Raw genomic sequence first — 24,224 nt, forward strand, 5'->3', positions numbered from 1 at the left:
AAACCTTGTTAAAATAAACTACGTCTAGTTATCGTCAATAAATTTTTCTTTCTTCATTCTCCCCACCTCCAGCATTATCAGGGATTAAACCCAGGACCTTGTACACGAGAGGCAAACGTCTTCCCGCTGAGCCCAACCTCTCCCCACCACTATTCTCACCCAACACATTTCTTGTGTCTCAATCTTTTCTTTTGTGTTTCCAAGACAGAATTTCTCTGGGTAACAGTCCTGGCTGTCCTGGAACTCACTTTGTAGACCAGGCTGGCCTTGAACTCACAGAGATCCACCTGCCTCTGCCTCCCAAGTGCTGGGATTAAAGGCGTGCCTCACAATCTTTTATTGGACTAGAAGATGGGTTGAAAAACTAATGCCCACAGGGTAAGTCCTTTCTTTTACTATTTTTTATTTCTTTTCCCCCTTATAGTTTGGTAATAGGAACTGAATTAAAGGCTTAGCCAAGCTAAGTACAAGGTCTACCAATGAGCCACACCATGCCAGAACTTCTGCAACTGCCTCCCTACCACTCCTATGGTACTGGGACTGAAGCCAGGCTACACAGGCTACATTTTACTGCTGAGCTATATCCCTAACCCTGCCACTGGATCATGTAAATAAAATTTGATTTATACCAACTCAGCTATTATCTGTGGCTGCTTCTGCACTATAATGGCAGAGGGCAGAGCTGAGCAGTTGCAATAGAGACCTGCAAAGGATAAAATAGTTACTATATGGATAGCTAAAGAGTTTCCTGGAGTAGAAAGGACTACATTCAAACCAACCAACCCAGGCCAGTGCGGCTTCTCACCAGCTAAGAGCATTAGCTGCCAAGCCTGACCACCTAAATTCAATGCCCCAAACCTTCCATAGGTGGAAGGAGAGAACCAACTCCCAAAGAGTTGTCCTTCTATCCTAGATATACATGAAATTAAACGTTAAAACAAACACACACTCATTAAATTCTTTCACATACGGTCAAGCACCTGCTGCACCACTACATCCTTCGTACCTTGTGGGTCTTGGATCTAATCTGATTTAACCTTTGGCTTTAACTCCAGGAAGGTCTGAACAAGCCTAGCTGACACACCCACAGCTCTCATGTAGATGTAGAGAGCAGCCAGCCAGCACCTGCAGGTCCTATCTGCATCTCAGTGAAGAACTGGCCAGACTGCGTACCTGGCCACAAACTGTGCTTCTGGGTATCGACCCAGCATTGCTAAACATTCTGCTTTGAGGATTTTGAAGCGATGGCAGGCAGGGGCGAATTCTAGGGCACGGTCCATGCAGAAAACAACCTAAGGGAAGAGGAAAGCAAATAAGCTCTTCATCTTGGACTCCAGAAATGTCTTCACTTGAGTTTGGTCACAACAACAGACTCAATGCTCAGACACTACCTGGGTTCACTGCTTAGTGGTTTATACATATTTATTCAATGAAAACAATAAAATGAGAACAGCAGAATCATATAATGACAGCTAATAATAAGTAAGTACTTTATTAGCCCACAGAATTAATAAGTGATAACATTACCTTTATTTTAGTGATGAGAAGACTAAGAAATAGAGAACCAAGCAAGGTTCTAGGTCACCCAAGTTCTACCTTACATACAGCAGGACTCCAGATCCTCTAACCTTAACCAAGCTAAGCATCCTCCATGGTGAACCCACAGTGACTAGGATCAAAGCTCACATTCTTCTCACAGACACTGTTATTTACTACTTTCAATGTTTGTAAGGCTTAACCTGCTAAGCAAGACAAGAATGGCAAGAATAACCTGGCACTGAATCAGTGTTGTGCATATTACAGAAACTGCTGTCTTCCTTCTTTTCCTGTGACAACAGCTTCACCTACTTAAAAGATTTGGGGGGGGAGGGGGTTATAAGCCTGGAGAAATGGCTCAGTGCTCAAGAGCACTGGCTGTTCTTCCAGAAGACCTGGGTTCAATTCCCAGAACCCACATGGTAGCTCACAACTGTCTATAATTTTAGTCCCAAGGGATCCAAAGCTGTACAGACATACATGGAGGCAAAATACTGATACACACCAACTAATTTTTGAAAACACTTGAAAGAACAGTTTCTCTGTGTAGCTCTAGATGGCCTACAACTTACCATTTAGACCAGGTTGGCCCTGAACTCACAGAGATCTACCTTCTTCTGCCTCCTAGGTGCTGGGTTTAAAGCAGTTTGCCACCACACCCATCAAGTTTCACAGCTAACTACTGGGTTGGCCCTTCTTACATTTATCTCAGTAGACAAGTTTCAGTGAAAGTCCATTCGGAAGGATTCTAACGGTTGTCACATTACTACTCCCTACAGGCTGCTGTGTGGAAACCTCAAGCCCAGTATCTCACACATCTACCAAGCTACATAGGTCTCCATGAGTTCACGCCCCTTTCTCCTTTCACAATTTTGTTCTCTGAGCTTTCATTTCTATTTAGCTGCTATTCCTGGGATAGCCTCACTAAATCATATTCTCCCTAAGAATAGCAGACCAAAGGAGAAATCTGGGGACACCACTACCTCTAAGACTCTGAATATGAATTCTAAAAGAAATGAAAGATAACTTTTATCAATGTACATTGCTATAATGGTATACTCTAACTCTAAAGTAGAATGCACAAATGTTCCATGTACTACTGTGGAAAGACCTATTGGGGGGGGTGTTACAGAATATGAATAGTACACTACCATTCATGCAAACAAAACTAAAAATCTATATCTGATGTATGTACAACAACATGGTACAAGAAAATGGAAGATACATGAACTGTGGATAGGGCCAGAGATACAGGTCAATGGTAGAGCTCTTACCTACCTGCTTGACACTGGGGACAGGGAGCAGAAAGAGGAGTAAAAACTAGGCCAATCAGAGGGCCTGTTTGAAGGGAACTCATCACTAAACATTTTTTTCATACTTTTTAGCTTTTGCACCATGAATGAGATCTATTCAAAAATTGAGATTAAAACCCAAGTAAGATGGGTGCAGTAGCAAGCACATCTCTGAGTTCAAGGCCAGCCTGGTCTACAAGGTGAGTTCCAGCACAGCCAGTGCTATATAGAGACCTTGACTCAAAAAACAAAAAAAGCCAGGCAGTGGTGGCCCACGCCTTTCATCCAAGCACTGGGGAGGCAGAGGCATGCAGATCTCTGAGTTCCAGGATACCCAAGGCTACATAAAGAAACCTTGTTTCAAAAACAAAAAAGAAAAACCCACAAGCAAGAAAGTAAATACTGAAACACTGAGCTGTTCACTAAGACTTTTTGTGCTGCCAAGACAGATGATAAGATGGCAGTGCTCCTTGGGTGGCACAGGTCCCTGCAAGTTTCAGGGACAGTGACCACCACTAAAGTATCAAGTAGGTGGAGCTGTGGTACTGATTTCTTCAAACAGAAGTAGAAGGAGAGAAAAAAGCCAGTCACCATTTCAGCGGCCACACCCTCTGGCCTCCCGAGGACAGCGTTCTATGCAGAGCCGGCTCTGCCCGTGGTGCGGAGCATCAGCTGGAGGCTCAGTGCTTCGCCTCCCACCCCCACGCGTCCCCAGTGGGGACAGCTGCAGGCAAACAAGATCTTTGTTTCTTCCAAGTTCATCTGTTTCCCCTGCCAGGATCATAATTCTTCATTTGTGACATCACCATGAGCTACAGTGGGGGGGCTGGGATGTCAGAGACAGAGGATTCTGTCACAAACTCAGGATGCTGGCTCCAGAGTAGGCAAGAGAGAAAAGAAATCCAAAAGACTGCTTTCAAGACAAAGCTTTTGCCTATGTGAGCCTCAGAAAAAATGTGACAGTAGTTAGAACTGCTCTCCAAACACACACACACACACACACACACACACACACACACACACACACACACACACACACACACACACACCAAACAGCATGAATCACACTACAAAGACATTATGATTATCAAAGCTACCCACCAGGAGGAAGACGATAGTGATTATTGGGACTCTGCACAAGCTCGTCAGATGTATTAATTCCCGAGCAAAGGCCCTCACAACATGAGGGTTAAGACGGATGCTTACTTGTTCCCCAAAACATTTACTCAACACTTGCTACTGAAAGCCCTGAGCAAACTCCTACATTTGAGGCAACAAGTTCCTCCCTTGGACTGAAATCTCTTCATCAAATGGACCCTAAAAAAAAATCTCGCCGGGCGGTGGTGGCGCACGCCTTTAATCCCAGCACTCAGGAGGCAGAGCCAGGCGGATCGCTGTGAGTTCGAGGCCAGCCTGGGCTACCAAGTGAGCTCCAGGAAAGGCGCAAAGCTACGCAGAGAAACCCTGTCTCGAAAAACCAAAAAAAAAAAAAAAAAAAAAGAAAAAGAAAAAGAAAAAAATCTCCCAATTAGGATTTTTGGTATCTGCTGGCCTTCCACTTCCTGCTTTGATTCTTTAGTGAAAGCTAGTTCTCTTTAGCATCTAAGAAACAGAGGGACCAATACTTCATGCGTAACTCCAAGATCTAGAAAGATCCTGGAACTTTCATACTAAATTTTCAGATACATCAATCCCCTTTAACACATAGATTGTCAAGAACTACCACATACTGTAATGTTTATTAAGGTCTAACACCAAGCTGGGTATAGTAGCAGCAAGAGGGTTGCCAAGTCTCAGGCAAGCCTGGACGACACAGCAAGACCCAAAATACCATCCGAAAGACAGTGGTGGCTCAGGCTTCAGCCCAGCACTCCGGAGGCCGAGGCCGGGAGACTGCTGCACGAGGGTGTGGCAACAGATTACACACACTCTCCAAAAACATAAATAAGGGCTTCTCCACACTCTGCTTTATAGCACCTATTCCACAGAAGAGTTTAACTCTCATAATCAGAGAAAAATGGATTATTCAACCCCTGTATTTACTTCCAAGTGGCTTTTCCTTCATTAATCAGTACAGTCCTGAGATACTACCTCATGTAATCAATGGGAATAAGCAAGTTGATTTTTGCTTTTTATAAAAAAGCCAAATATAATTAAGAAAATAACTTTTAAGAGAGAAAAAAACTGAAAACCAAATTCAAGTGACACTGTATCATACTAGGTTTCTCTGTACTAGAACAGTACCGAGGAGGGGAAGCTCCTTCACTTCTACCTTACCTTCCGGAAATCTCGCTTTTCAAAATCCATTTCTGCTATTTTCTCATATTCCATGACTGCATTGGCATTCTTGAACTACACCAGAAAAAAAAATACATTAAGTTTAGGTTGACCAGTCACACAAGTCACTAAGACCTTGATGAATTTATTCTTTCAAGAATATCAGTGAGGCCAGGTGTGGTGGCACACACCTGTAAACCCAGCACTGGGGAGGCAGAGGCAGGCAGATCTCTTGAGTTTGAGGCCAGCCTGGTCTATGTGGTGAGTTAAAGGACAGCCAAGGCTACACGTTCAGACTGTCTCAGCAGCAACAACAAAATACCTGAAGCTAGGCATTGTGGCAGATGCTTTCAATCCGAGCACTTAAAAGACAGTCAGGTAGATTTCTGAGAGTGTGAGGCCAGTCAGAGCTACATAGCTACACAATAAAGCCCTATCTCAAAAGAGAAGGGGAAAAAAGTCACATCAAAGAACCAGGCATGGTGTACATGTCTATAATACCAGTACTCAGGAGGTTGAGGCAGGAGAATATCAAGTTTGAGGTTAGCCTGAATTACACATTGAGTTGGATAGCTTGAGATACAGAGAGATCTTGTCTCAAAAATCCAATTAAAAGTGGAGGAGGCATGGAGCGGGGTATAGGAGAGATGGCCCAGTGGTCGGGGCTCTTGCTCTTCTTCCTTAGTACTGAGTTCAGCCCCAGCACGCATTAGGAAGCTCACAACTTGTAACTCCAGCTCCAGGGGATTTGACACACTCTTTTGGCTTCTGTAGGCATGAATATACAGGTGGCATATATAAACAAACAAACAAACAAACAAACAAAGAAAGCAAGGTTAAGGCGATGACTCAGTGTGTAAACTGAGATCAAATCCCAGAACCTACACTGAAACAGACATGGCCATGTGCACATGCAAACCCAGCGCTGCTCTGGCAGGGTGGGGTGGGAAAGTGGACTGACTCCCTAGTAGCTGGAGTCTCGGCTGGCCTGGGTGAGGATGTAGAAGCAAGAAGAGACTCTGTCTTGCTGGGCATGGTAATGTACACTTTTAATCCCAACCCTTGAGACCCTTGAGAGGCAAAGGGCAGCCTGGTCTATGTAGTGAGTTCCAGGCCAGTTAGGGGTACATAGTGAGACCCTCATCTCAAAGACAAAAACTAGAGACCCTGTTCCAAACAAGGTGGAAGGTAAGACAGCAACCCTGATCTCTAACATGATTACCAAAGCCAGTGCAAGCCTGCCCTCGTACAAACAAGAACATGTACACACATAAGCTTAAAAACAAAAACAAAATAAAACCACAAAACACACTGATTTCTAGTACACACATAAACACACACACAGAGTAAGGAAAATTAGAATTAAATTGAGTATTTCCTAAAAATGTTGGTGAAGGATGAGGCCAGTTAGCCTGGGCTACATGGAGACATTCTTTTTTGTCTGAGACAAGGTCTCATGTACCCTGGGCTAGCCTTACACTTATTATGTATCTGGGATTCCAAAGTATGCACCACCATGTATGGGTTTACTGGGAATGGGGATTGAACCCAGGGCCTCATCCATGCCTGGCGAGCACTCTGCCTGCTGAGCTACATTCCCAGCCCTGAGACCCTATCTTTTAAGAGAAAATAGGAAAGAGCAAGACCCAAACTTTATGCTTAATTTGAACTTCTTGTTAGGAAGACAGAAGCCATACAACGAGTTACACAAAATATAGACAGTGCAGGCTAGGAGTTGGGCAGTTTTGAGATGCTCACTAAAATGCATCTAGGCACCAACTGAATGAGGGCAGAACTGAAAGATGTGTGCTACCAACTTAAGCCAGATTTGAACACACTCTAATTCTGTTTGACAGCACCAAGGTCTGAATCCCGGTCCCAGAACATGCTAGACAAGTGCTCTATAACTGAGCTACATCCCAGCCTTGAATTTACTCAAATGCTTTAACTTTACTCAACTTAGTTCCTTGAAGCATCTGCCCATTCGATAGTCAGTCATCTCAGAAACCTTCCACTTTTTACAGACTCAAAACCCATTCAACAGTTAAGGAAACAGTCCCAGAGACTATGAGATTTGCCTTCAGTCAGCTAAGTGTGGCTGCTGGTGAAGTGGGACTGGCAGTCCTGTCTTTTGGGCCACCATTCCTTCCAGATGCACCACAACCCATCACCTCTCAGACTAGCAGATCAGACCTACCTCCTGTTGTGCCTGGGCATTTTTATGATCCAGTTCTAGGGCTCTTTGGAAACTGCGACATGCTGCCATTGCATTCCCAAGTGAGAGGTGGCATTTGCCTTCTCGGAGGTGTCCCTAGAGAAAGAGCACAGAGGGAAGGAAAGGAGTATGACTGCAGAGGCAGAAAAAAATCAACACCAACAATAAACACTCCATAAACCAACACACGGCGAGAAGGCTAGGGGAGGGGTTCTCAAGGGGAGCACTTGCTCTTCAGGGGACATTTGTCACAATTAGAGATGGTGGTGGCTGTCACAATGGAAAGAGGAAGTGCTCCTGATGGTTAGTATCTGCACTGCTCAGGACAGCACTCTAGAGAATGATCTGCAGACCTGGGAAACCCTGGGCTAGAGGAACACAACGGTAGACACTCAGCCTTCACCAAAGAGCCACACTACATACCCGGACAAAACTGTCATCCAATCTCACTGACTGCTGTGCATCTCCGAGAGCTTCCCGGAACCGTCCAAGCATCATCAATGTGGCTGCTCGATTACCATAATAGCTAGCATTTTTAGGACACATATCTATAGGAAAAGTAAGAGAACACAAAGTTCAGCACAGAGGACTAGAGAGATGGCTCAGCGAGGAAGAGAACTTGTTGCTCTTACAGAGGACTCGGGTTTGATCCTAGCACCTATATGGTGGTTCATAAGCATCTGTAATGCCCATTCCAAGGGATCTGATATGATACCCTCTTAATTTTTGTGGGGACATGTACATACATACAAAACACTCAATGCACATAAAATTTAAAAATATAAAAATATGTGCTGGGTGGTGGTGGCACATGCCTTTAAACCTAGCACTTGGGAGGCAGAGGCAGGTGGATCTCTGTGAGTTCGAGGCCAACCTGCTCTACAGAGCAAGATCTAGGACAGGCACCAAAACTACACAGAAAAACCCTGTCTCAAAAAACAAACCAACAAACAAAAAGTTTAAAAAAAAAAAAAAAAAAGTTCAGCTGGGTATGGTGGTTCATACCTTTAATCCCAGAACTCCAGAGACAGAAATAGAAGATCATTTAAGTTTAAGACCAGCCTGGTCTATGGTAGCCAGTTCCAAGCCAGCCAAGGCTACATAGTGAGGCTGTCTCAGACAAAACAAAACAAAAAGTTCAGGCAAGGCTACTGATTTAAAACTAGAGGGCCATGTCTCAGAGAAACTATTTCAAGGGAGGCCTGGAGAGCTGTCTCAGTATTTACACTTGTCATACAGTGAGAATCACCTTCAAGATGTTCAGACCCATGGGCAAGCATGGTGACCTGCCTGTAACTCCAACCTCAGAGGGCACAGATAGGGAACTCCCTGAACAAATTAGCTATCAACTAGCTCTAGATTTGACTGAGAGACTCTGCCTCCATGACTAATGTGGAAAAACAATTGAGGATGATCCCTACAGCAAAGAACTGAGATAAACCTCGATGTCCATAGAGATGGGATTCTGTTCAATTAAGGAAGATGTAATCACAAAATGTGCTGAAAACTGAGGGACCTAGAATGTGTAATAGTAAGCGAGATCACATAATCTCAGAAAGAAAAAAAAACTACATGGTCTCCCTCATGTGCAAATCATAGCCTATGACTTCTATATACATGTAAACAAATGAACACACATGTAAGTATAGTGCAACATGCAGCAAAGACACAAGAAAGGGTTAACTATTTGGACATGAGTAAAGAGTAAATGCAGATAATGGACATAAGTTATAAAAGAGGATATAAACCTAAAAGCTTATCTAGTTCTCATTCTGTCGTGGAGATTTTTGGTTTTAGTGATGGATAAGTATATTAAAAATGTATTTGACAGTAAAAGGGTAAAATCTAATGTCATGCTCCACAGCTTCAAAATGCCTTTTCTAACTGTCAAGTCTCGTTAATTTAGGTATGTGATTTTTTTTTTTCAATAACGTTAATTTAAAAAACAAACAGGGCCAGCCTTAGCAGATAAAGGCATTTGTCAAGCTCCATGACCTAAGTTACATTCCACATGGTTCACATGCTGAAGGAGTACCAACTCCAGCAAGTTTCCTTGACTTCCACATGTGCCACAGCAAGCACACATGAATGTACACACACACTAATAATAATAAAAATAAAAAGCCTGAGGGGGTGAATGAGAAGTAGAGAGCAAGTAGAAACCCTGGACTGCATGTAATCTCTTCCTATGCTGACACACTCTCTCTAAAGGTCACAGCCAAACTTCTATTTTTGGAAATGGAAAGAGCAATGATGCACCCAATTTTAAAAGTTATGGCTTTAGGGGCTGGCCTGTAGTACAAAGGTAGAGCCTTTCTACACAGGCATTCAGAAAGATCTGATTTCATTCCCAGCGCCTCAACAGGACACAACAAAACAAGAGCTCTTGCTGTGTGTGTGTTCAAGATCATCTTCAACTACAAAAGCAAGTTCAATGCTGGATTACATGAAACTGTCATAAAAATAAATAAAATATGCTGGCAAATTAAAGCATGGAGATAAGATTCAATTTTATCCTCAAAGGCTATTTCCTAAGATAGAAAAAGGAAGCACCAACAATCAGATGCATGTGATGGGCATCTCAACTAGGAAAAAAATCACTGATCCCAAGACGATTGATTAGTCATGAGCTCACCAGCTCACTAAGCAAAAGGTGCTTCGTAGGCAGGAACCCCTGCAGCAGGTCTGGCAATAAACCTGTCTACGCAGCCACCAGGTCCTTCTTTCTCACCTATGGCTTTTGTATAGTAGTTGTAAGCTTCACTGTAGTCCTTCTTAGCATAGTATGCGTTCCCTTGTTCCTTGAAGGACTCTGCTTCCCTGGAAAGGAAAAGGAGAGCCACATTACTACACTTCAGGATGGTCCCTCTAACCTCACCGGAGCAGTATGAGGTCTAGGGCCAAGCTTCAAGTTAGTATGATACTGGAAGTGATTTATAGATCTGTCCAACAGGCTGATGGACCCCAAGGAGTTCAAAAGAAATAACCCAGCCTATTCACATTCTACTCAGAGACATTCAAACTAAATTAAAAGGACTCCTTTCAGATAGACATAGTAGTTCACACCTGAAATTCCTCAATTTGGGGAGGTTCAGACAGAGGGGACTGCTTGGCATTTGAGGACACCCTGTGCTACACAGTAAGTTCCAGGCCAGCCTGGGTTACAAACTGAGACTGTTTCAAAAACAAAACACAATATAACAAAGTCTGCCAGGTGTGGTGTCCAAAGCCTGCACCCCACACTTAGGATACAGAGTCAAGAGATGAGGATTTCCAAGTCAAGCCCGGTCACATTAAGTTCGAGGCCGGCCTGCATCCTCTGAGATCTACTCTCAAAACAGCAAACCAGGGAGCCGAAGATGGCGGAGACAAGCAGACGCAGGTAGGCCTGTGGCGGCGGCCCGCGGAGGTAGACGGGTCCGGCGGCAGCCACCGACAGGGACATTTAGGCCCGGCGGCAGCTGGCTGAGACACTCAGGCCCAGCGGCTGTCCACAGAGGTGGACAGGCCCTGCAGCAGAGATAAGCAGACAGAGGTGGACAGGCCCGGCGGAGACGGCCGACAGAGACATTCAGGCCCTGCAGCGGCGGCCCACAGAAGTGGATAGGCCACGGGGCGGAGACGGGCAGACGCAGGTTGGTGACTCGCGGAGGTGGAAGGGCCTGGTGGCAGTGGCCAACAGGGACATACAGGCCCAGCGGCAACCAGCAGAGACATACAGGCCCCGTGGCAGTTCGCAGAGGTGGATGGGCCCGGCAGCAGTGACAAGCAGAGATAGGTAGGCCCACAGTGGCAGCCGGCAGAGATATACAGGCCCGTTGGCAGCCCGCAGAGGTAGACAGACCCAGCCGCAGTTGCCAGAGACATACAGGCCCAGCAGCGGAGACAAGTGGACGCAGGTGGGCCTGTGGCAGCGGGCCACAGGGGTGGACAGGCCTGGGGACAGAGATGAGCGGACGCAGCTTGGAACGGGGATGCCCCTAGCCCCAACACCTGGGGAAGAGGCTATCTCCGTGGGTCAGAACCAGGGCGAGTCTGGGCACTCCTTCTGGGGACAACCCAGGGCCCAGCTGCTGATCCTGTGAAACCCAACAACTTGGAGGTGTTGGTGAGACTACCCTGCTCAGCTGAAACCCATCTGAGAGAGGATTCAGATGCCTACAGTTTGAAGTCTGAAGAAACAAGATCAGCTGAGGAGATGACAAATGAACAAAACGTGACCTGGGAACGTGACCTGGGAACACAGTAGAAGGCGCTACCCAGCCACTAAACCAGATCACCAGAATCATAAGTATATAATTCACCGACTGAAATCAGCTGTCCCTGAAGAAACAGCCCAATAGCACCAATTTAACCAAGAACCCCTACTAAACCAAGACTAAAAATTAGAACAAGAGAGGCACTCTCAGACACGGACACCACCTGCACCACACAGAAGAAAAGATGAGTAGACGCCAGTGCAAAAATACAGGCAACAACATAAAGACCTATATGGCAACATCAGAACCTAGTGATTCTACACCTACAAGACCTAAACATACCATGACAGAAGAAACAGAAGAGATCAACCCTAAAAATGACTTTAAAAAGATGATAGAGGCTCTTAAAGAAGAAATAAAACATTCCCTCAATGAGGAAATAAAAACTTTCCTTAAAGAGGAAATGAAAAACTACCTTAAAGAGGAAATAAAAACTTTCCTTAAAGAGGAAATGAAAAACTCTCTTAAAGAGGAAATAAAAACTTCCCTTAAGGAGGAAATGAAAAACTCCATTAAAGAGGAAATAAAAAATTCCCTTAAAGAAATGGAAGAAAAAATGAACAAAAAATGGGAAGAAATCAAATCAAGCCAAGAAAAAGCAATTAAACAGATGAAAGAAACATTCCAAGATCTGAAAAATGAATTTGAGACAATAAAGAAAACACATGCTGAGGGAATGCTGGAAATAGAAATCCTGACAAAACGAACAGGAACTACAGAAACAAGCATAACCAACCGATTGCAAGAGATGGAACAGAGAATCTCTGACACTGAAGACATGATAGAGAAAATAGATTCGTCAGTCAAAGAAAATACTAAAGACAAAAAAGTCGTAATACAAAACGTCCAGGAAATTTGGGACACCATGAAAAGACCAAACCTAAGAATAATAGGGATAGAAGAAGGAGAAGAATACCAACTCAAAGGCACAGAAAATATATTCAACAAAATCATAGAAGAAAACTTTCCTAACCTAAAGAAAGAAATACCTATGAAGATACAAGAAGCTTACAGAACACCGAATAGGCTGGATCCAAAAAAAAAGTCCCCTCGCCACATAATAATCAAAACACTAAACACACAGAACAAAGAAAAAATATTAAGAGCTGCAAAGGAAAAAGACCAAGTAACATATAAAGGTAAACCCATCAGAATAACACCAGACTACTCAATAGAGACTATGAAAGCAAGAAGATCATGGACAAATCTCATGCAGACACTAAGAGACCACGGATGCCAACCCAGACTATTATACCCAGCAAAACTCTTAATCACCATAGGCGGAGTAAACAAAATATTCCAGGATAAAACCAGATTTAATCAATACCTGTCTACAAACCCAGCCCTACAGAAAGCACTAGAAGGGAAAATTCAACCCAAAGAAGCTAAACACATCCATGAAAAATCAAGCAATAGATAATCCCACACCAACATACACCACAGAAGAAACAAGCTGGTGTAGCTATCCTAATATCTAGAGAAAAAGGATGTTTCAAAAGAGAAGAAGTCCTGTGGCAATGCCTCAGTGGTCCAGGTAATTACCAGAACTCGGAAAAGTTGGTTGAACTTGGGATTGACTGGGAGGCCAAAGATTTAAAAAGCAGAAGATTCTCTCAAGATACAAGTTGTGTGATAATAGTGTGTTTTGTGTGGGGTGAATGAGAATTTGTAAATGTTGAATTCTAGGCTTCGACAATCATTGTCAGTGCAGATTAAGCTGCAAGTATTTATGTTCTAAAACTTAAATTATAAAGCTAGTTACGTCTTTCTAACAACTAGTTTTAATGTTCATGAGCATATTTTACCTACATTACCTTTTCAGGATGTTGAGAAAGATGCATCACAAACACAGGCTGGAGGCTGGGGGCTAGATGGTTTTGAGGAAGAGGTCTTGGTGGACTCTTTCATAGAGCAAAGGGAAGCAATGCCTTCTGGGAAATGAGCTAAGTTTTCATCTAGTCTTTAAGATTAGAAGTCAAAAACAAAAATATTAAGGAAAGGAAAACCTAATTGATCTTTGAAGTATTGTTAAGTGGAATTGAGTGGGACTTTTGAGGCCTTTCTTCCAGAAAACAAGGACTTGGTTGTCAGGCCTATATTAGGCCTAAACCTTGGTGCCATGTAGTTGTACTTAAATCATTTCAATGGAAAGTGTCTTAGTGATTGGATCTTCTAGTGCAGTTTGGAGTTCTTCCATTTGAAAAATGTGATATTTGCATGGGATTGTTTGAATCTTGTTTTCTAGTCCCTCCCCATCACCACCCTCATAGTCTTAAGGTAGATTTTTCTCTTGATAAAGGAACAAAAAAGGTGAACATTTTGTTTGTAAATAGGTATCTAGTAACTAGTGGTAAACTTGAAATGGTAGAATTCTTTAAAGCCTAATTCTAGGTAGCCTTAATAAAATGTATCTTAATTATTTTTGAACCTGTATTCACCTTGTTTTTTTCAAATATCTTAAGTTATATTTTCTTTTTCAGAGCTGCTTCTTATTTGGGGCTACCTTTTTTTTTTTAATTGAGGCATAATTCATAAAAGGGTATATTGTTTTGATGAGACTTTTTACAACTATGGCTGGATGTCTTTCTTTAGTCTTCCAAGAAGGGCCATTTTACTTTTTTAGAGTTACTTTTTAAAGTCATGAGGTCAACAACTTGGACTACTATGCATGTAAGTGCTAATGCAAATTAAAGCCCAAGTTGACCTCCAGCAGCAGTTCATTCTATGTTGACAGCGAGAGAACACTTTGCCTGTTAGGATACTGTTACTCGTGGACTGATGCTGAAGAAACTCCTTCCCCTATTTTGTTTTTTGCAAAAATCAAGGTATATTCTAGGGTTTCCTGGTTGACCTCAACAGATAAACTGAGATGATAGTCTTAGTTCAGAAATGATCTGAATGTAGATTTACAGTCTACGTGTACAGCTGGCTAAGTGAGATCGCTTTCACAGTTCTGCATGTATCCCATCGGCTCCCCATTAGTCACTGAACTCTTAAAACTGTATTGTAACATTATCACAATGTTTTGTGCCAATTTTATAAACTTTACAGTGCAATATGTGTTCCTTTTCTGAGGCAAACCAAAGGTATATTTCTCAAGGTTCTGCTGCTATCAGCAGCGTTGATGGAGGATTTTTTATACATTTGTAATAGATAGAAATAAACCAGAAAAAAAAGAAGAAAAAAAAAAGTGGTGGAGGAAAAGGTGAACACTGCAAGAATACTCAAAAGGGCTGAGAGTTGCAAATGCCAAGAATGGCCTTGCATAGTAAATGGAATAGAACAGCTCTGAACTATAGCTTACTTTTCCTGGTTTGGTCTGACAGAATGATTGAATGCTTTTGTACAAAAATCAGAGCCTTAAAAACACGGATTTGGTGAGATTGTAAAATGGTGTGCCACTTTGGCAAAACAGTTTGGTGGTTGGTCAAAATGCAAAACATTGTTACTCTGTTACTCAACAATTCTACCCTTAGGAATATACCCTCAAACTACTGACATGTGCACCTATGAAACATGTACATGAAGGTTTACAGCAGTGTGTTGCTAATAGTAAAAAAGTTAAAACAACTCAAATAGCTATCAAATACTGGAGAGAAATAAAATGTGGCTTATTCATACAATAGAATATTATTAAGACATAAAAATGAATGAGAAACTGACAGATTAAATGACTTTGGTGAACCTTCATAATTTCATTTGTAGATCTTTCCATTTCTAATTTATAAATACATTTGGGCTTATAAATTATAAATGTACTGCCTCCTGTCAACATTGTATACTTCTATTTGATGATTTCTGTGTCAAACATTATATGGAAATGTTTCCAAGTATTTTCTGTATTAACTGTGAATGAATAGAACAAAATAAATTGCCTGTGATGGAAAATAGGAAAATAAAAAGAAAAAAAAAAAAAAAGAAAAAGAAAATGAGCCAAAAAAAAAAAAAAAAAAAAAAAAAAACAGCAAACCAGGGCTGGAGAGACGGCAGGCACACTGGGGAAGAACAGTTGCTGCTCTGGCTTCCAGAGGACCTGGGTTCAGTTCCCAGCACCCACATGGTAGCTCACAACCATCCAGAACTCCAGCTGCAGGGGATCCAACGGCCTCTTCAGACCTCAAGGAACCAGAGTGGTGCACATCCATACTTGCAGGCAAAACATTCATACACATAAAATAAAGTAGAAATAATCTTAAAAAACAAAACAAAACAACAAAAATCCACCAAAACAGTATCAACAACACAAACTAGTTCACGCTGTAGCCTTTCATCTTGCTTGTTATTCCAGCCTACAGTCACCCTCCCACAGGGGACATTTAGACATTCCCGCATACAGCCGGTTTTCCTTTGCCTCTGCTGTTCAGAGTGCAAACTTCTAGGGCCTTGCACACACCACACACATGCTTTGTAAGTGAGCCACTGAAAGCCAACACTGAATTTTTCCAGTGTGTCACAACTGCTGTCTCTTTTGGTTTTGGTTTTGAAGGGCTGGGTTTGAGAGTTGGGGACAGTGTCTAAACACGGAGGCTAGCCTTGAATTTGTGGCAGTTCTGCGGTCTCCTCCCAAATGCTAGGCTTGCAAGCTTCCAGGAAAAAATTTTCAGGTAATCCACTGAGGGCAACTGACTTCTCAATACAAAACAGGTCACAGCCTTCAGATCTTAATAATATAGTCTCCTGAAAAGTGTTTCCCCATTTGTCACTGGAAGAACACTACAAAGTAGGTGACAAAAGCATATTGGTGTGGAAGGTGGTATGGAGTGACAGCAGAGACTCAGAATGCTGAAGGAGGTCCTTATTGCCCAGCGTTCCCTCTTCACACCACATTCATCTGTGGTATGGCTGGCCTTCTCACCATCCACCCACTACCTGGGTGCAAGTCAAGACACAACAAACAGCATTTGAAAAGAGCAAACCGGGCTGGAGAGATGGCTCAGAGGTTAAGAGCACTGACTGCTCTTCCAGAGGTCCTGAGTTCAATTCCCAGCAACCACATGGTGGCTCACAACCATCTGTAATGAGATCTGGTGCCCTCTTCTGGCCATGCTGTATACATAATAAAATAAATAAATCATAAAAAAAAATTAAAAAAAGAAAAGAGCAAACCACCGCACGCCTTTAATCCCAGCACTCGGGAGGCAGAGCCAGGCGGATCTCTGCAAAGCTACACAGAGAAACCCTGTCTCAAAAAACCAAAAAAAAAAAAAAAAAAAAGAAAGAAAAGAGCAAACCAGGGCTGGAGAGACAGACGGCTTAGAGGTTAAGAGCACTGGCTGCTCTTCCAGAGGACCTGGGTTCAATTCCCAGCACCCCATGGCAGCTCACGACTGTCTGCTATCTGTAACTCCAGTTCCAGAGGATCTGATACCCTCACACAGACATACATGCAGGTAAAACACTGGTGCACATGAAATAAAAAATAAAATTATTGGAAAAAAAAAAGAACAAACTAGAAACTTCAATCAAAAGTATCCCAAAGTAGCCAGGTGTGGTGGTGCACATCTTTAATCCTAGCACTCAGTAAGTAGAGGTAGGTGGATCTCTGTGACTTTGAGCCAGCCTGGTCTATATGGCACATAGTAGGGGAAAAAAGCTTCAAACATTCTATTTGTAAAGATAGATTCTTTACTGTAACATAACTAAGTATGTAAGCATATTTCTTTTAAAGATCTGTTTCCACCGGGCAGTGGTGGCACGTACCTTTAATCCCAGCACTCGGGAGGCAGAGTCAGGGAGAATCTCTGTGAACTAGAGGCCAGCCTGGTCTACAGAGTGAGATCCAGGACAGGCACCAAAACTACACAGAGAAACCCTGTCTTGAAAAAAATAAAAATTAAAATTAAAAAAAAAAAAAAAAAGATTTTTGTTTCCTTTCCTATTCTCTGTATATGCAAAAGGGAAATCAATTCAGGGTTGCCTGGAAGAAGGACAAAAGTCATAGTTTTTGGTACCCCCCTCTGGTACTGGGGATCAAACCCAGGGATCTGTATGGGCTAGGAAAGCACTGACACTAAGCTACATCCCCGGCAGGAACAGTTTAACACTGTCGATGCTACAGGAGATTGCAGCTTGAGTCTAGGACATGGCATGTGAGATTCATGGTTCATTTCTGACATATTTTAAAGTGCAAACTGGCAAGGCTGTCCTCCCTTTTCATACTTCCCCAACACTGTCCTGGTAAGCCCCCCTAACAAGACAAGACTGCTAGAAGAAAGGAGAAGGAAAATGGAGTTACCTATTGTGCTGACAGACTGAAACTGTACTGGGTGGAAATCTGCCGGAAAAGTCTTATTATACCAACTGTCACAATGCTGTAAAAAGGCCACCTGCTATTAAAAGAACCCAGGAAAGACCTCCCTCACTTGCAGGATTTATCGAATCAACTGAAATCTTTCAATGCAATACACAAAAGTCCTTTAAATATAAATTAAGCAAATTAAGTGCTATAAAAACTCCAGGAAAAGCCTATGTTTTAAGAGCAGACATGCCAAGAGATCGCAAGGGCTTCCCCTAAACTGGATTCCAGAAGCTGAGAAAAAACACTTTGAAGAAATGGAGTAAACTCTGGAGTAGATACTGACCCATCTGCAAATAAGATCTAGCTTCTTCAATCAGCAGTGACTAAGAATAAATAGCCAGATCCTTAAGGAAAACCAAAGGCATCCAGCCACTGAGCCAGCAGCACCAAGCTTGTTAGTAACAAGGGCTACTGAATGGTGGGTTTTCCTCAGCACTTCTCCCATGGAGTGTGAGTGTACTGCTGGCTTCTAACATAAACCCAAACCATTTCAATGGAAATCACTAACAGGTATTTTGACCAGGTCCTTTCCATGTACAACTAGCCAAGTAAGGTTCATTGTCATCTCCCCTCCCCCTCCCAAACAACAACAACAAAACCTCAGGTCTGCTGGAGAGGAAGTAACTTGCCTAAAGTCTGACCATGCTTGTCAGAATCTGAAGTCTGTATGTATTACTACCCAAGCTTTCTAATGCTCACTTCTGTGATACTGACAAGCACTTTAAAACTGATCTGTACTACTGGGAACAAGGCAAGGACAATAAATAAAAATCCCTTTAAACTAAGACACAAAACAGCTCTGTCGTGAAAAACCTGTCCCCACGACTGAAACCTGTATTAATCCAGTTAAATGAGATCTCTAAAACCACCAGTTAGAGAAAGAGTGGGGCTCCTTTCTCTTTAAGATGTAAGACCCAGTGAACTGGACTTTGCCTCCCCCAAGAAATGCATTTCAATTTAGTAAATGGTGAGTAGATTCCATTCTAGAGCAAACAAAGCAAGTAATGTAGATTCAGCCCACAGCAAAAAGAACAAGAATTGTGTTGTGACACGTTGCCATGTTTTTAACTTCACATGGCACATCAGGCCAGAATTCGCTATTCCCACAGTTTCATGACAAGGACTTAGTTTCATAGAAACATAGCTGATTAGCAGGTGCCTAGACAATAGACTTAGGCACTTGGTGCTTTTAGGCCAAATGTTTATTTATTTATTTATTTATTTTTGTATCCAGGTCCTATGTCCAAAGTGGAGCCTATCTTCATTTTGGACCTCCCCAAACACAAAAGCCGTAACCAATGGGCCTGACCCTTTGAGACCAGCAGAGGAAAAAGTGGATCGTTGGAATCCACCAGGACCGTACCAGGAAAAATTCCAGAGCTGAATCATTCAAGTCCTGTCTTGAGAGTCTGAGAAAAGCTGAAGCTGTTCAAGCTGAAGGATGAGGTGTCAAAGACGTGGGACTGGCAAAGGAGGAGAGAAGGAGGCACCTGTCACCACTGCCAGGGTTAGTAATTCATTCGATAGCTAAATGAGGTTTCAATATGTACCTGCTAGAACAGCAATGCTGAGAAAGGACGAGTTGAGATTATTTTCTGTGGGTACAAAATTAACTTTGCAACACTCAGGAGGCAAAGGTAGGCGGATCTCTTGAGTGTGAGGCTAACCCGGTCTAAACAGAAGAAGTTCCAAGCCAGTCAGGGCTATCTACTGAGATCTTAGCTCAAAAAGACAAATGACAACTAACACCTCCAAATTAAGTCCAGACTAAACCCTAAATACTACAGCAAAATATCCATATGCAGAACTGGTTGATGGTGTTATTAACAACTATAATACATCTTTTGTGCTTTTCATCCTCTCAGACAATTCCAGTCAATACGTGTACAGGCCTTCTAGAGCAATGCTGTGGTGATCCTTCCACTTGTCTTTCAACTGAGGAAGCAGCAGTGATGTGCAGCAGTGATGCAGTGATGTACCAGTGATGTCCTGAAGTGATGTACCACAGTGATACAGTGATGTACCACAGTGATGCAGTGATGTATCATAGTGATGTACAGCAGTGATCCAGTGATATATGGTAGTGATGTGTAACAGGGATGTGCAGCAGTGATCCAGTGGAGTATCGCAGTGATGTACCGCAGTGACTGCATTGGTCTCCTAACTTCTAGAAGCCTTTGTAGGTTTGTTGTTTTTATTTGCTTTGTCTGGTTTTGCCCAGGCTGACCTCCAATTCAGTACAAAGCCAAGAATGACCCTGAACTTTTGGTCCTCCTACCTCAGCCTCCTAAACTGAGGGTTTACAGAGAGGTGCCACTACACTCGGCTTCATGTGTGCTGAGGGCTGAACTCAGGACTCCGTGTGCACGCCTAGCCCAGCCTATAGTTTTGTTTTGTTTGGTCTGTCTTTGAAATTTTTACTTTTTTTCCTGACATAGCTATATATTAATGAAGTATAACATAGTAATTCAATGTATTTACATATTATGCAATGACCATAAAATGCTTTACTTTCTTACTGGGAACTAAAATATACTTGTCAGAGTCAGGACCTCACTAAGTTGCTCAAGGTTGGCCTTGAACTCACTGTAGCTCAGGTAGGCCTTGGCCTCCTAACTCAGCCACTCAAAGAGTTTAAGATTACAGGCTTGCCCCACCCAATCCTTGGGTCAACTCCTAACACCTAAAGTACAGCAGCTCTGACTCAACAAGGATGCTGGGAATGATTCCGACTTGAATCACTAACAACCAATTCTTGCAAAAATAGCTACAGAACAATTAAAAAATAAAACACAGGCCAGTAAGAGGGCTCACTGGGTAAAGATGCTTACCACCAAGCTTAACTACCAAGTTCAATCCATGGGACTCACAGGGTGGAAGGAGAGAAGCAATTCCTAAGAGTGCCCTGACACACACACACACACACACACACACACACACACACACACACACACACACACACGAGCAAACAATCCCACCCCACCCCACCCCACCCGCCGCTTTGAGATAAGGTCTCACAATGTAGCATTAGCTGGCCTTGAACTTGATATGCAGACCACTCCCAAGCTCAGAGAGATCCATCTGACTCTGCTCCCCCAGTTCTGGGATTAGAGACCTGTGCCACCATGTTTGGCTGCAAACAGATTCTTTTAAGATTGTCTTTTTTTAGCCAGGTGTGGTGGTGCATACCTTTAATCCCTGCACTCGGAAGGCAGAGGCAGAGGCAGAGGCAGGCGGATCTCTGTGAGTTCGAGGCCAGCCTGGTCTACAGTTCCAGGATAGGCTCCAAAGCTACACAGAGAAACCCTGTCTTGAAAAACCAAGAAAAGAAAAGAAAAAGTCCTTTTTACATGCATGCAAAGGTTACCCACAGATCAGCACCCTTGCTGACAAAGGTGGACAAGCAGAACACATTCTTCTTTTGGTATACATGGCTGTTTTAGAATGCATTTGGTTTTTTTTTCACCAGTCAGAAAACTGCAGCCTTGAAAATCGGTTCTTCCACACCACGCATGTTAACATCTGTGTCCAAGCTTGCAGGTATGCCCTCTCTGAATCTGCTGCTCGTTCACTGCTGTTACTAATTACTACCATGAGCACTGCCAAGGACTCATTTGGCATTACACAAGTCTTAGTAGGATCATGTGATCAAAACAGACAACTTGGGGTTATGATCACCAGTCAACTCTGCACCTTTACAGCTAAATTAAAAATACATTAAAACATCATAGTTGACACTGCAATGTATCCTAACTTAGCTGTCCTATAAAAACGTCCATTTTCTCTCTACCTCCAAGATAAACACTTAAGCAAAGCTTTCTGCCTCAGGCCAACCAGTTAACTTCTTAGCAATTACAGAGGCATTCAAAAATTTCAGTCAGCCTCGGTCAGGTGCTAGATTCACTGGGTGGCAGTTTTCAAAAATCTCCTTAGGTCAGGGGGTAAAGATACTTACCACCAAACCTGCGTTTGTTCCCTGGGACCCTCACGGTGGAAAGAGAAAACCGACTCTCCAAAGTTGTCCTCTGACTTCCACAAGTATGCCAGAGTGTGTACACACACAAAAATGTTTACACACACCCAGGAGTAAGAGTCTTTTTTTAAATTTTGGTTTATCGAGACAGGGTTTCTCTGTGTAGTTTTGGTGCCTGTCCTGGATCTCATAGACCTGTCCTGGATTTGTAGACCAGGCTGGCCTCGAACTCACAGAGATCTGCCTGCCTCTGGCTCCTGATTAAAGGCATGTGCCACCGCCATTCGCCAACCAGTGCTTTTTAACCACTGAGTGCTCTCAACCACTGAGCCATCTCTCCAGCCCCTAAGGGGTAAGATTTCCACCCCTACCCAAAGGAAGGAAGGGGGGAAAAAAACCAACTACTTCAGCCATTGTATGAAAACTACTGTGCAACATTTGTAACCCAAGAAATACTGATCAGATTTCTGTATGACAAAAAACAGCAACACTGCTTTTACTTCAAGTATTTGGTTAGAATATTATACTGGTCAGTTTGTGTATGTATGTTTTTGTTTTTGTCAACTTGAAACAAGCTAGGGTCATCTGGGAAGAGAGAACCTTAATTGAGAAATGGTCCTGTAGGCAAGTCTGTGAAGAGTACCACTGCTGGGAAGGTGGTCTTGGTTTTATTTAAAAAAAAAAAAAAAAAAAAGCAGAGCCGGGCGGTGGTGGCGCACGCCTTAAATCCTAGTACTCAGGAGGCAGAGGCAGGTGTATCTCTGTGAGTTCGAGGCCAGCCTGGTCTACAAAGCAAGTTCCAGGAGAGGCCCCAAAACTACACAGAGAAACCCTGTTCCAGGGGTGGGGGGAAACGAGCCAAGCAAGCTAAAAAGCAGCATTCCTCTGTGTTTCTGCTCTGACTTCCCTCAGTGACAGTTAAGAGGAAATAAACTCTTCTTTCCCAAGTTGCTTTTGGTTAGGTATTTAGGTGTTTACCACAACAGGAAGCAAACTAGGTGGACATCTTTTTAATCAAGTTGAACTTTTCCAATAGTATTAACAATAATTTAGATCAAGAGAGATATGGTAGTTTGAATGAGGTGGAGTCCCAAGGTTTTATAACTTGCTTGCTTTTTGCATTCCTTGGTATATTTTCTAGTCTTGTTAGGTAGCTGAATGGGACATTAGCAAGCTTAGAGGTCATTGAAGGCCTTTCCCCTAATGATCAGCTTTGCCTCTCCTTAAAAATTAAAATACCACATGAAAATGTGAAGTTATCAGAGCTTAGATGAAACCATTAAAGGAAAACCACTTCCTCCCCCAGGTCAAAATAGGATTTTTGAGTTCTATCAAGACATGGCTTTTTTTTTTTTTTTTTTTTTTTTTTTTTTTTTTGGTGTTTCGAGACAGGGTTTCTCTGTGTAACTCTGGCTGTCCTAGAGCTACATTTGTAGATCAGGATAGCCTCTGAACTCACAGAGATCTGCCTGCCTCTCCTCCTGAGTGCTGGGATTAAAGCTGCGCACCATCACCACCCAGATAGACTTACATTCTAAGTTCCTACACTACACTGCTATCCCTTTCCTTAGGAGTTAATCCAACAGGGACTGCCAAGAGACCACTCCTCAAGAAAGCTGATTCACTGTGACACGATAAGGTGGGAGGGATAATTACCCCCTTAAACAGTACATTTATCCTACAGAAACTCCAGTGCACTATGGGTTTTCACTATTGACCTGTCTGCTTTTCTAAGTTCTAACTTTAAAAGTCTAACTTTTCCTTTTCTTCCTTCTTTTTTTTTTTTTTTTTTTTTTTTTTTTTTTTTTTTTTTGGTTTTTCGAGACAGGGTTTCTCTGCGTAGTTTTGCGCCTTTCCTGGAACTCACTTGGTAGCCCAGGCTGGCCTCGAACTCACAGAGATCCGCCTGCCTCTGCCTCCTGAGTTCTGGGATTAAAGGCGTGCGCCACCACCGCCCGGCTCTTCCTTCTTATCTCTTCTTTGCGTACTGGTCAAGTAGCTGGCCCTCACACTTTGGACACTGTCTTTCTTTTTTCGAAGACCCTCCACCCAATGCCTTGCAGCTTCTTGCCATCACCCACTGCCAAACTTTCTGGCTTTTTTGGACCTTGATGGAAAAGGCACGACTTTCTCTCTTGCTCTTCTCTGCTTTCCTCCTCCTGGAAGCTTTAGAGAGTTTTGCTATTGTTGTTTTCTTCTCTGAGACAGCTGTGTGTCCTGTAACTATGTAGAAGAGGCTGGCCTCAAGCTCACAGGTGTGCTCCACCATGCCCCGGCTAGCTTCAGAGACTTATTTTGTATCTTGCCTACCCTGTGTTTTCTGCCTGACCTATGGTTTCTCTCTCAAATTTAAAGCTTTTTTCTGAGTCTGTTT

At 42.9% G+C, this 24,224-nt stretch overlaps 1 protein-coding gene across 2 annotated transcripts in view; it reads right to left on the reverse strand.

Moving 5' to 3' along the window:
• The window catches only part of Dnajc7 (DnaJ heat shock protein family (Hsp40) member C7), a 43,494-nt gene that overhangs the window by 8,905 nt on the left and 10,365 nt on the right, over nucleotides 1-24,224 (reverse strand). For both annotated transcript variants that reach the window (XM_006992889.4, XM_042282807.2), the window contains exons 2-6: nucleotides 10,052-10,140; nucleotides 7,744-7,868; nucleotides 7,303-7,416; nucleotides 5,106-5,180; nucleotides 1,174-1,292 (exon numbers count right to left, since the gene is read on the reverse strand). In XM_006992889.4, coding sequence (XP_006992951.1) covers nucleotides 1,174-1,292; nucleotides 5,106-5,180; nucleotides 7,303-7,416; nucleotides 7,744-7,868; nucleotides 10,052-10,140 — 522 coding nt within the window. The remainder of the gene's footprint in view (nucleotides 1-1,173; nucleotides 1,293-5,105; nucleotides 5,181-7,302; nucleotides 7,417-7,743; nucleotides 7,869-10,051; nucleotides 10,141-24,224) is intronic.

This window comes from Peromyscus maniculatus, chromosome 8, assembly GCF_049852395.1.
Source record: "Peromyscus maniculatus bairdii isolate BWxNUB_F1_BW_parent chromosome 8, HU_Pman_BW_mat_3.1, whole genome shotgun sequence".
In the NCBI taxonomy this organism is placed as follows: domain Eukaryota; kingdom Metazoa; phylum Chordata; class Mammalia; order Rodentia; family Cricetidae; genus Peromyscus; species Peromyscus maniculatus.